Source organism: Colias croceus, chromosome 4 (genome assembly GCF_905220415.1).
Source record: "Colias croceus chromosome 4, ilColCroc2.1".
NCBI classification, from domain to species: domain Eukaryota; kingdom Metazoa; phylum Arthropoda; class Insecta; order Lepidoptera; family Pieridae; genus Colias; species Colias croceus.
This window is the reverse complement of record NC_059540.1, coordinates 4,453,909-4,467,524: the sequence shown is the minus strand read 5'-3', so window position 1 is coordinate 4,467,524 and position 13,616 is coordinate 4,453,909. Positions and strand designations below refer to the sequence as shown.

Here is a 13,616-nt window from a genome sequence, read left to right as displayed (position 1 = left end):
CACAACACATTGCTAAGCCGGTAGCTCTTTGTTTTGCGATAATTACAGCTAATAGTGTTTCACACATGAATGCAATACGGTTTGAAACTGTATTATGAAATACAAGATGAATTTGTTCTGGTATTGATGTTTGGATGTAAATAATTGATTAGCATTTGATTTTGCACCCGTCGTTCTAAATTAACCTAATTATAAATGTAAACGTAAGAATAATTCACGGATCGTTCGATACGAAATATCGTGATTATAATTTAATTATTATATTTGTATGTATTAAAAATTTAATTACATAGATGAGAAAATATTTCAGATACAAATATATTGAGTATGCAATAATTAAAATTAAAGTAAAAAATTGAATGCCACAATAATTTTCATTTAGCTAGCAAAACCAATTACATCCACTATCGAGTATGCAGGTCGTAAAACAGCATTCATTGATATCGTTGAGAGCGAGCGTCTATAATTATATTGCGACGTTGCCGCACCGGCCGACAGCCGACACTGCTCTCGCTTGCCGCAACGCGCAGTCTCGCTAGAGCGCGCTCCAGTGTACACCGTTGTTACGCGACACAAAATGGATTGCAGCTCAAATAATTCCGAGTTGGGCTGGCCGAAAATGGAATACGACTCAGACGGGGAACGGGAACCCACCAAAACTAAGGTCGACAGACCGCATTGGAATTCGGAGAACACTATGAAATTGATAGAAACAATGGAACGGGAATGCAAGGAATTGTGGGATACGAGTCACCCGTTGAACAAGGTTAGAACGGCGCGGCAGGCGAAGTACGAGTATTTGGCGTCCATGTTCGGGACGACCGCCGAGGAGATAAGCAGGAAAGTGCATAATCTGCGGACGCAGTTCAACAATGAGCTGAGGAAGATAAAACGGAAGCAGGGTGGGGTGCCGGAGGTGAGCGGGTGGGAGTACTTCGACTCCCTCCTGTTTCTGCAGCGGGCGCCGCTCGTCGATCCCCTCGACACGATAGAGGCTGTTAATCTCGAGGTAATATCCAATATTATGATTGCGTCATAACGTTTTGACACATTAATTGATATAAAACGTTTGTAGACGCCACGTCGGTAATGACAGGCGGTACAATAAAAACTGTTTGCTAATGGATTTGTTTTGTAATCAAGTTTGAAATATTGACTGTATAGGTACCTTTGCTTTTATAAATACGTAGGTTAATTAACATATTATTTCGATTATTATATATCTAATAAATTGAAGGAGTAAAACTAAATAAAAAACAATAGGAGTAGGTAGATTATTTGTTTGCTGGGTAGGTATAATATTATATAGAAAAGTATATTTTTAAGCCACATACATGATTAATTATTTATTGTTTAAGGATTAATATAATAATAGATAGATGTACATTATACGTAGGTACTTACTTAATAGGTATCTACGCTGTTTTATTTTGACCTTGAAATAGATGCTATTTATTATGGTGGAAATAACATGCCTGTATATTTATTGAAAAAAAAATTTAATGGCACTATAATATGAACGAGCAGCCACATACATGATTACGTCACGATGTGTCAAAACCTGTGTCTCGGCTGGCGTAAACAAATTGCGTCAGACACTCGTCTAGTCTTGTCTCTGACATTATCTCACTCTGACCCACTTTATCGCTTCGCAATTAAATGTATTGGGTTATAGGTTGGCAACTAGAAGTTGTTTAACATTCTCTCTGACGTCTTATCGCCTACTGTGATATGTTCTATTTGTATGTTAATTTGCAACTGATAAACATGCCAATTAATCATTCGCGAACGTACTGTTTAATAGCACCAAACTTTTTATCTGCTAAAAGCAATGGCCGTTTAGTTGGGCATTGATAAACGTTGATAAAATATTCATAGTCTCTTCAACTCTGTGCTTCAACTATTAATTATCCGTAGAAGTTGTTATCTATGCCATCTTTATCTTTCCAGCAGAACTAGTTTTAATTGGTTTAAATACATGATATTGTAGTTCAAGGGCATGAGCTAATTTAAATTGTAGGAATGTCAAAATAAAATCCATACAATTTTTACTGTCCTCACACATAACTTTAATTGAGTAGAGTATTTAATAACTGGATAAACAATTAATTAACACATTTATTACGGACTATATTTTAGCTCGCAGAATTCCAAGCAGACGAAGAGATAGAATTCGGGGCAGCACGTGCGAGGTCAACAGCGACGTTTTCGCCGAAACACCGCAAGTCTGCGATCCGGCTACCCGCGAACATCCCCTCCTCCCACTGCGAGGTCCGCGTGGCCCCGCTGCCCCCCGCCGCGCACCCCATGATGTGGCCCGAGGAACCTAAGCCGAGGATCAGGCCTGGCATTACGCCCGATGAATGTCAGGTATGCGTCGTTTTATGATGCCCTGGTAGATTGTGTAATTTATGCAGCGGTAGCGGATTGGAATTAATTAATGCTGTAAATAAATTATAATAAATAATTATTGATTGATTGTGATGATAAATTTGATTTTATTCCATACATAAATCGAATACGGATACTGTAAACTTATATGTCCTCTATGTTATTATTTTTGCGTATAATTTAAAACAAAAAGGAAATGATTCCTTGACCTATGAAAACATATTATTTACTATTACTTTTTAAACGATTCAGCCTCAATCAAATGTAAAATTAAGAAACCTTGTAAAAGTAAATGATTAATAAACGTAGGTCTTGCAACGCTTATAAAAGTAAATAAAAACAGTAATAAAATATTTCTTATTATTTATTTATTATAAATTGAAATTTATTTATTTTTAAATCTATGTTTACATACCTACAATAAAGTCCATACCATCGCGATCGCGAAGAGAAATTCAAAACTTTGACGAGTACTTATGAAATCTTTTTTATAAGTACTTAGTAGAACACTACAACTTTATGATAGGTACTTAACTTTTGATCAAAAAGTTAGAACGGTTTGAATATAAATTACTATACAATGTAATTTCGTTTTAAACATCAAAGATAAGAGTAGAGATAGAAACTTTTAGATACCTCTACTTCCATCTTTACCGAATATCATCGACGCTATAATTTATATTATATTTATCAGGCTTAAGCCTGAAGCCATTACAAGCCATTACAAGCGACATTTTAAATTTAAAAGTTCGCTTAAATAATAGATCATTTACAAGCAAATTTTATATCTAATTGAAAAATATATTATTCTAGATATTCGGAGACTTCGTGGCCTCAGAACTACGCACGCTGCGTTCAGCAGAGAATCGGAAGCGACTCAAGCGCATCATACAGAAGGCAATATTACAGATAGGGGAGGAAGAAGATGTCAATATTATACGATCTTGAAGGAATCATTTATAATATTAGTTATTTTTCAAGATACAAATGATTTTTGTTGTATGTACTTACAAATCAATGACGTCAAACTCGTATTTTCGTTTTAAAACTGAATTTTCTTAAAAAATGGTAAATATTTAATTTAGTTATAGTTTCTTTGTCATTTCAATAAATTAAATAATTTTAGTTGTACTAAGAAACATTAATTTTATTTTTTGTGATATTTGTGTATTCTCCACTTATGTGAACCTTTCGATGTATATATTATGTATTCCTTATAATTTGAGTAGACCTAGTAATACATTGTAATGTTATTATACTAGTGTGTAATCACTGCAGGTAATATCTGTTGCAATTGTTGAATGCCAATCATTAGCTATGTCCACACTGTGCCTTTTTTCGTTCATCAAGGGCATGCGTCACAGCGCAGTCAACAGCGCACGCAAAGCATGCCCTTGACGCATGCGTTATTGACAGTTGAAAGCACAGCGCGCGCTGCGAAAGACGTTTCCCGCGTCTGGTGGATTTCTGTGCCACAAAGCGTTCAACAACAAGATGGTGTAACCAATTTCAAAAGTCTATCGAATTTTTTTTCAGACATATGTGTAACATTTTTAAAAAGAATATCTTTATCTTCTCGTAATTCTCTCATAATCACATTACTTCGATTATTGTAATAGCCTCGTATCCAAAACTTTCGCTTGGTTCTTTTTTTTCTGGAATTTCTTATGACCAAGTAAGCAGCACATATTCCACTAAGTAAAATGTTGTCGTCGCACATGTTTCCACAAGCTGACAAACTACGAATGAACTAGGTAAATGACTATATTGGCGTTGCGTTCGTTAACGCATTCAATATTGAATTCAATATTGAAAGCGACAAACGAAAGTTGAATAGAAAGGTGAAGACGAAAGTTGAAGATGAAAGTGCATAGTGTGGACATAGCTATTCGATTAGGTACAATAATTATCTTTTGGCGATGTTTCTGGTCCTAGATAAGTTTTTAATATTAAAAAAAAGAACATAATATAGAAATATGTATTAATTTATAATAGCTGTAATTAGCTTAAGTGCGTAAATTTGTATATAATCTGAAATAAAAAGTATGTGATACAAAGCATGCGTTTGATTCAATAATTTTCCTTCTATTCAAATAATATTTTTTTAATTCTTTTCTCGGTAGCAAAACTACCCAGTCAGAAAGTAGGTATGTGCTAACTGCTAAGGCAAACTAAAATCTAGCTCGTTTCTAAATTTCATACCGAATCGATTAGCTGTTTCCAGTTCTAGACAGAAACCAAATCTTCAAAGGCGTGTTATAGTGCTACAAGCATTCATTAGTGACAATTTTCCAAAATCTGTAAATATTGATAAAACTTACTGCTTACACATCGACATCCCCATTACCCGCAGGAGTTTACTTGATATCTGTGAAGCCATTATTAGCCTATGTCGCCTAGTTTCTTACATCTTGCCTTGACTCATAGAAGCATAATATTATGCGTCGGGTACAATCTTCTAAGATTTGTAATTTCTTTTCAAACATGAATGGGGCTTAGAATGGGGCTAAATGAAAATGATTGCCATCTTAGAAATATATTTTAGGTACTTCTAGTGAGTTGCCGGAAAAGGTCTTTGACAAACAAAATAATGATTAGAATAGAAATTAGCGGTGTATTTTATTGTTTTTCCTTGTCATGATGATGATTGAATGAATTATCATGTTTTATTTAACTTCGATACATCAATGAAGCAAATTGAAAAACTTAAATCAGTTCACATTTCAATGAACTTGAATACTGGTCCTTCGAGCCGGAAATCTCTGCATTTGGCTGGGAAGTAAATTGTAATATACGGTGAAAGTGATTTTTCCGTAATGTATCAATGTCGAAATCTGTCGTGCAATAACCTCAGGTGAGGGAGAGGCCGGAGGGTAGCTAATCACACCGTGACGAGGGTGTGTTACCGATAGATGAGTAAAAATATTAACTTTACTGTTTCTACTGTTATACTACTACTTTAATAGTGAGTATATTTCACTTATTATTTTGATGATCTCTTCAATTTGGCTCAAATGAACAAAAAAGGGTTAAAAAAAGTACCCTACGTACTTTATAGGGGGCAGCAGAAGTGTCTAATATGACTGCCCCGAGCGGCCCGATCGGTCCACGACACAATAGATTTTCTATTGTGTCTGTGATTCCGGGGCCTGAGTTAATTACAAATAATATAATTATTATTAAGGTCCTGTTTGTGTTTTTTTTTTCTCCGACCTTTCGTCTCCTTCTACTATCCTTCTTGTCTTGGAACCTGGCTCTTAGGCTTTTGTAATAGCATTTTAGCTCGACCGACTTCAAATGAAGCAAGAAAATTAATTAAAATTTTATCCTTAGGTTTAAGTACACGGTAGATAATTATGCTTACTGTTAGAATCTTAGATTACAAAATAAAGTACAGATGGAGCATGACAACCGCCCGTCGCCCTTGTCAAAGAAAATACGAAATCAAAAGCAAATACGTCGCTGCACCAGTGCTATAGCGCATATAGTGTCATGCAATACGTCAAAAAGGGTTTGAAATTTTAGTGAAAAAATGCTGTCTTGTGATAATAAAACGCTGTAAAATTTGTTCCCGAAAACAAAAAAATAAGATAAAACATCGTTTCACAGGTTTTCTGTAGATTATTTGGCTGATTTATTCCTATAATAAGAATCATAATTTTACAGATATGAAGGAATACAAAACTTCAACGTATGTTGCCAGTATTTTGAAAATGAATTTGCCATTTTTATTGGTAAAACGGTGAAATGGTTAAAAGATCTCCAGGGTAATGCTGTTGGATTTTTCGATCGTGAATGTGATTATTTGTATAGTGCACTAAAGGTTCATGATCATTATTAGATTATTTTAATAAGCATAATACATTATTTTGTTACTTTTATAAAGCTTAAAAACGTCATAGTCGTTTTCGCTAGTGATTTAATTTATGTGAACTCCATGATGGATATGATGAAAATAAAATGTCCCGTATTCTCGACTAAAAACAACCGCTATTCGCATTCATATATTTTGAAAAGTAAAAAATAATATAATTATTATATTTAATATTAAAACTTTTTTTTATGTAATTTATTTAATTAAAAATTGAATACAATTATTTTGTCCATAACTTTAGTAGGCAGGTAATTTATGTAATAAAATATTTTTTACAATATTATAAAAAAATATCATTAACCCGAAATTATATTATATGTTTATTAAAATAAAAATTAAAACTAGTACTTGTAAATTTATGTATATAGCCTACGTCACCACTAACTCCGCCACTAACATAATAATTCAGATGATTGCAATGAAACCTCACAACTCAAAATCGGTCCAACGGTTTATATCTACTGCAGGGCGTGTCAAAGAAATATTATACATACATACATAAACTCAAAAAACATAACCCTCTTTTTTCTGTAGTCGGGGAAAAATTTGGGAAATTTTTCGATATCCGGTAACATTACACGCACACAGAAGCACCATGTACGTACAGTGCAGCGGCGAAATGACAGCACACATAGCTTTATTGAAAATGACGCTAAATCATTCGGTTTAGTTCGGCAACGCTCCATCTGTCTTTTATTTTGTAATCTAAGGTTAGAATAATCTGTTTTGTTATTTTTGATCTTATTTTTGAGAGTGACATGATCAAGTATGAAGTATGATCAAACTCTCGTAATAAAGATTAAAAAACATCTTAGACAAAGGTTAAAAAACCTACTACGGTAAAGATGAAAGTATTAGTAAAGTATTAGTAAAGTAAAGTATTAGTCTCAGGATAAAAGAATTTGTATAATCAGTCGATTTCTTTATTTGTCACTTACTTACATAGACTAAATTAAATTTCAAACAGATCTGTTACGAAAACCTCCCGATATTTGCTCAAACATTGAAATAAAATTTCAATCAATGCGGTTTTCCATAGATATTGGAGCGAATTATTAAAAGTCGCCTAGCAGACTGGGTGCTCCATTGTTCACTGATCCCTGATCTCTTGTAGCGAATTTATTGTTGTTTTGTATTCAAATATCAAATATTCTGCCATTGAAAGAGAAATACATTTTAATTGTCTGTGGAATTTGATTGAGTCGTTTTTAGTTAGGTACAATTAATGTAGAATATAATAAAACTTAAGTATTTTTCTTGTAGATTTTGATTTAGTGATAAATAACTAGCTAATATTAAATACTCACAGTGTATGTGTGGACAAGCCCCTACCTTTTCCACGTGTCCGCTCGCATCGTAATGTCGTAAGCAGTAAAGTACATCATTTATCTTCCTACCCTTTTCTCTATTTATTTGGGGTACGCAATTAAATTAAGGAAAAAGGATGAAAAAACATAAAGATACTACTGGGTATTGGATACTAGGAGATGTTAAGAAGCTTTCTGTTATTTCGAAATCATATTTTAAATTTCTCTTGTAGGTACAGTTATTTAAATGACACAAAGTTTACTTACTTTCTAGGGTTTTTTGTTTCATCTTCAATGTAACATAGGCTATATTTTTTAATATTTTTACTCCAGGCCAAGCAATGGCTAAAAAAATTATTTAATTTCATTATGATTTTCTAATTCAAAAAAAAAATAATGCAAATGCGGACAAATTATTAGGATCCGAGTCGATCGGCCTTACAATAATAAAATCATCTTTTATATCAATTTTCCTCTTCATTTATATTTTCGTTAACTTGGTCTTAATTTTCGCCTAATCTTAATATAGCCCGGGTTATCTGGGGGCACGGTAGTGCCCCCGCCAAGACGAGCCAAGCGAACCGCACGGGCACTACCTACCTTTTCTCGAAGCGCTTCGACGTTTTTTTGAACCCTCATAACTTGGGTTTGGATTATGCTAGATCAACAAAATTTTCGGGATATATTGTCAATAGCGGACTTATTGAACATATTAAGTTTTAATTACATTAGCTTTTATACTTCAGATTTTATTTATATCTAAAAAACGCTAATTTCGTCACTGACTCACTGATGATCATCAAAATTCTTAAGGTATTTCCTAATGTCCTAGAAAACTGAAATTTTGTATGTAAGCTAGTATTAGCACACAAACAACAAAAAAATTATAAAACTTGTAACTTTCATCCCCCAACCCCTTAAACTAGGGGATGGGAGTTTGTATGAGACCTGTAATTTTAAATTAAATTTTGATGACGCTAGAGGTCTAATCTAATAATCTAAAACTTGGTTCCCCTAGATATATACATATAAGTATGTATAGGTACTCCTTGTTAAAAAATAAAAAATAAAAATTTAATTGACATATAAAATTTTGTTACAAACAACTTACAAAAAGAAATGAAATCCCACCAAAAACATTTTCATGTAAAATGTTGCCAAGACGAGCCCATATGACTCGCACTGTCAAAAAGTTATCAGATCTCATGTAGAGCCAAGCTTCTAACACTACACGCCCTAACTCTACAAGGCCTAACTTCACAAACTCTACACCTTAGTCAAAATATGTGGCTTGGCCGTTCGTTACTACAAGAACTATTGTATAACACAAAAGTAATGAACAGTGAATTAATTTTTCACCTTACGCCGATGTGAATGTAGCGAAATGGCCGAGCCACATATTTTGACTAAGGTGTAGAGTTTGTGAAGTTAGGCCTTGTAGAGTTAGGGCGTGTAGTGTTAGAAGCTTGGCTCTACATGAGATCTGATAACTTTTTGACAGTGCGAGTCATATGGGCTCGTCTTGGCAACATTTTACATGAAAATGTTTTTGGTGGGATTTTATTGACACATACAAATAAATTCAACCTCATCTGATCAATAAAATATTAAAAGGAACGAAATTCAGTTTTTCTGTAGGCCAGGGAAAAATATTTCTCAATGCTCGCTGCAACCAATCACTACATCCTGTTCACGCTAGCGTGTTACCCATATATATCTATCCTTATCACTCGGCCGTTCACCCCGCTGAGTGCGATAATGTACGGCGTACGCACATACAAATTATTCTTGGATTTGACTTTCTTATTAACTTTATTATCGAGTGTGAAGTGGTGACGTCATATTGCTGTGAAATCAAATTAGTTATAGCTATGTATCGCTTTTTGATAAGGCTAGGTGTGATTCTGTTTGGTTTAAAATAAAAATTGAAGTTAGGTAATATTGTTACATCAGTAAGATTTTTGTTCGCTATTCATAATTAATTATCTGGTAGTCCGTAGTGCCCTACCTATAGTGAGAACTGAAACGTAAAATTATTTGGTCCCAGCAATTCATTAACCATCTCACTTATGGCTATTTTCGTATAAAAAATAAATAAATGTTAATTCTTAAGGGTATTTCCATCAATAAAAAAACATACACACAAACGCATTTTTAACAGAAATCCATATGTTTGCGTTTCCAAGAACTAACAGGGTTGTATTATTTCCACACCATCTCGTTCTAATGACTAGGAAAGCATGACGCGTTAGAAACTAGGAAGTAAACGTTATGTCAACAAGACAGCATGCGGCTAACGATAATGTCACGTGTTTGTGATTAATCGTGGGTTGTTACTTGGTACAAAACAACTGTCTTTTGCAATGCTTTATGTTTGTATATAAATCTTATCTAAGATATAAATATATTCTGTGGGTTTCTTTTGTTTTGAATATTATAAAGATCATAAATAAGTACCTCATTTATTCTTTTGCGACAACATACCTTTTCGTTATTTCCCTTCCGTATAATTATCGTTGTTGTCGGCTACAGGCTACTAAGTATATAAAAGTAAAATAAAAGCTGGGTAAATTAGTACCTTTTGAATTTTGATTAATGACTACTGCTTCTGTGTTCTCTGTACTTACAACTATAGTATTATAATTAAGCTTCATCTGAAATGAATTGTTATACCGAGGCAAGTGTAAAAAAAATAAATAAAATAACATTCCTTTAAATCGTTGTATCACTTACTTTAATCGTAGTATTATAATGAGTACCTACTAGCGCTTTTACTATGTACCTCAAGATCTCAAATTTGGGCCTCCAACACCAAAAGTTAACACAGTTTTTTTTTTCACTTCATAATCTAAATTATCATAATCACCAAGGGTTTGTCTTTTCACACCTTTGTCAAGGATTAAATCTTGGATTTGATATCCAAGATTTAAGCAGGATTTTTTTATTACAATCCCGACAATTATGGAGCAGGTGACCCACTTGGTGGTAGGTGATAGTTGCCGCCTATGACAATTCACAGCAATAAGGAACACTGCGAACGTATTGCGGTTTTGAGTACGTACTACGTAGGCTTTCAAGGTGAGTAGGGTTTTTGCTTGAAGGTTCCCATGTCATAGATATACTATTTGTGGAACACGGGAAGGTGGTAGGTTTATTCACAAAACTATTGTTTGAGGTCCTCAATTGACACTTTTAAATTGCAATACAGTAGGTTTAGAAGGTTTATCGAAATATGCCTATAATTATATGAACTTATAACTCTAGACTGACTATTCAAACAGATTTTAGATCCAATGTGAATTCTGTTTCCACGGAGAGCAGGGAAGCCAGGCCCATATATTTTTCCTTACCCTTCCCAATCGTTTCCTCTTTTTCCGTTGTCAATCCTTTATTATGCCATATCTATTTCAGTGGGCAATTTCTTTTCGTAGGGAATCTGCAAATGTTCACGGGCGGTGTGGAATGATAATCGTTTACCATCAGGAGTGAGAACCGCTTTGGTTAAGTACGTTTATTATACAAGTTCCTCAGTCATATTTAGCACAAATAGGGAAATTAAATACGAAATGCAGATGCATTATTTAATTTTATGTTTTAAACTTTCTATCACATCATTTGAAGCCCTTTTTAGTGATGGTGCAAAGGACAACATTTGTAGAAAAGCATCCTATAACCTATATTTGAACTATTATTGTGAGCAGATAGTTATATTATAAAAAGCAACTTCTCTCATCTTTCAAATAAAACATAATCCTGCTAATCGGATTAAATCACACTGAGTGCGACAAGCTATGTAAAAAACAACTGAATTATAAACTTCGGACGAAGCCATAGAAAATTACCAGAAATTCATAAACCAAAGAAGATTACTCAACTCTGAAAAACACCTCAAATCCTAACCTACCGACTGCGTATTATCTAAACTTTAGCAATCACGTACACAAACATTGGTTAAAACGTCCCTAACATCTGTCGATTTCTCAGGTCCCCTACAAAGGAAGCGCAAAGGGTTAGACAAAGAACACATATTGAGGAACCCACAGGAGTGAAAGAGACAACCGGACCGGAACATTAACGGGTCGCTTGATGGATCCTGGGCTAAATGAATGGTAAGGGCCAAAGTACGTAACATTGAATGGTCTGATTGCGAACGGGACAGGAAGACACGTTTGTTTGAAGTGAAATTAGATGTGATAATGCTAAAAATAGAAATAAAACGAATTATACGTCCAAAAAAAACATTTAGTAATGTTTAAGAAACGAATGGTACTAGAAATTAGAGCAAGCATTTTTCAGATCTTAAAATACAGTAGAATAATTCAAATGAACTACTTAATAATTAATTACCCAAATAAATTACTTGTTAATACCTACATCACACCTTCAAAAGCATATATTATGGTAACTGTTATTCCAAGCTGTTATCGAAACTAAAAAATAAATTCTTGCCTGAATTACATAAACTAAAATATGGTTATGAGAAGCATTGCCTGTATCAAAGATCTATAGCAGTAGCAAATAAACATTGAAATCTTAGCAGTTGATGATACTTCACGAAACTTACTATACATCAGTGCCTAAATCTAAGCTATCTTCCTGACTGATTTCAAGATTTCCTGAATTCGTCGGTACATTTCTTGAATTTGACCAGTACTCTGTAAGCAATAGATTCACTTTTAATTTTAGTTGCAATTTGTTCTAAATTGTATATCCTCAATCGTTAATAGTTATTAATTTAACGAAAAAAAGTTAAGCAACGGTATCGTTCTCGTGATATGAGTTTGTTTTTATCTCCTTTTTGTTGCGAAATCGAACGAAGCACCCTGAAAAAGAAAAGAAATTGGTTAATATCCACAAAAATAGAAGTTAAAGGTTTTTAAGATGATCTAATATAGGATTATAAACCAATAGACACAATTCTAGCAGCTATTGGCGCAATATATCTTGTAGTGTGGCTAATAAATGGGTGACGATAATTAACATCAGGTGACACGCAAGCTGTACATGCTATTAAAGTCTTTGAATTAGGTGACGAACTTTCCAGGATATTTATAAGTTTTACTATCATGAAGTCAAAGAAGACAAATTGGGATAAGTATATGCATTTAAAAGGTGGCATCGGCTAGGAACACGGAAGAAACAGTTTATGTGTTTTTGGATAAATATAAAAAGTATCGATTTTGAAACTATTAGATTGAATTCAAAAATTATTTCACCACAGGAAACTTGATTTTTTACAAATTTTTATTTATATTTTCATTCTGGCTTTATACAGGTAGAATCGGGCAAGAGATAACTTAGAAATAACTGAAAACCAGGTACATATTGTGTTTTGATTTTGTTCTTAATACCCTATCATAGCCATAGATAGGTACATAATAGAACTAATTACCTAGATGTAGTCAATTCTCTTGCAATATCTGTTTGTCTTTGTTAATCGAGAATTTGGAAATTCTACTCACTTCTCTTTATCATTTTGATATATTTTGATTATTCGGATATTTTCTGAAGTTAAACAATCCCCGTATACCTCATCTTGTGGAGTTATGAGATATTTTGAAGTTTTAGGATCATCATCATCTACATAACTTTGAATAAAATCACGAGGAGGCTCTTGTTGAAGAATATAATGTTGAATGATCACATTTCGTTAACCATTCTTCCTTATCTTCTATCTCTCTTTCCATTCGTTCTTCGATCTCGATTTTAACAATGTTTAATGGCCGAAATCCAAACTCCTTACCAAATTTTACACTATATCTTTTCAGAAAGAATTTTTACATTTCAGAATCTAAAAATTATTTACAATGTTCGTCCCAAATTTACAAAATAATTTTGACTAGGTACATTACAATCATGCACTCACAATTAGAAAATAAGTAACAAATATGAAATACAAAGTAAATAAAGGTTAACGTGGACGATAAATTACCACCTCCCACTGAGTATACCCACCGCCCACCCACGATCCCCTCTCGACAATTTTACGGGATTCCGAGAATTCAATCAATAATATGACTAAGCACTGTAGGTATATTATTTTT

The 13,616-nt window shown here is 33.6% G+C and overlaps 1 protein-coding gene across 1 annotated transcript; it reads left to right on the top strand.

The window, feature by feature from the left end:
- Positions 1 to 503: 503 nt before the first annotated feature.
- Positions 504 to 3,698, top strand: LOC123691461. The gene is made up of 3 exons (XM_045635865.1): positions 504 to 1,009; positions 2,140 to 2,370; positions 3,205 to 3,698. Exons 1-3 carry the CDS (start codon positions 578 to 580, stop codon positions 3,337 to 3,339), a joined length of 798 nt encoding a protein of 265 aa, XP_045491821.1. The 5' UTR covers positions 504 to 577; the 3' UTR covers positions 3,340 to 3,698.
- Positions 3,699 to 13,616: the final 9,918 nt, after the last annotated feature.

Bases quoted from the DNA above. Each gene is read 5' to 3' on its own strand.
- LOC123691461 (XM_045635865.1), top strand. From the start codon at position 578: ATGGATTGCAGCTCAAATAATTCCGAGTTGGGCTGGCCGAAAATGGAA. The intron at 1,010-2,139 runs GTAATATCCAAT...ACTATATTTTAG, and splicing joins TAGAGGCTGTTAATCTCGAG to CTCGCAGAATTCCAAGCAGA. The intron at 2,371-3,204 runs GTATGCGTCGTT...ATATTATTCTAG, and splicing joins TTACGCCCGATGAATGTCAG to ATATTCGGAGACTTCGTGGC.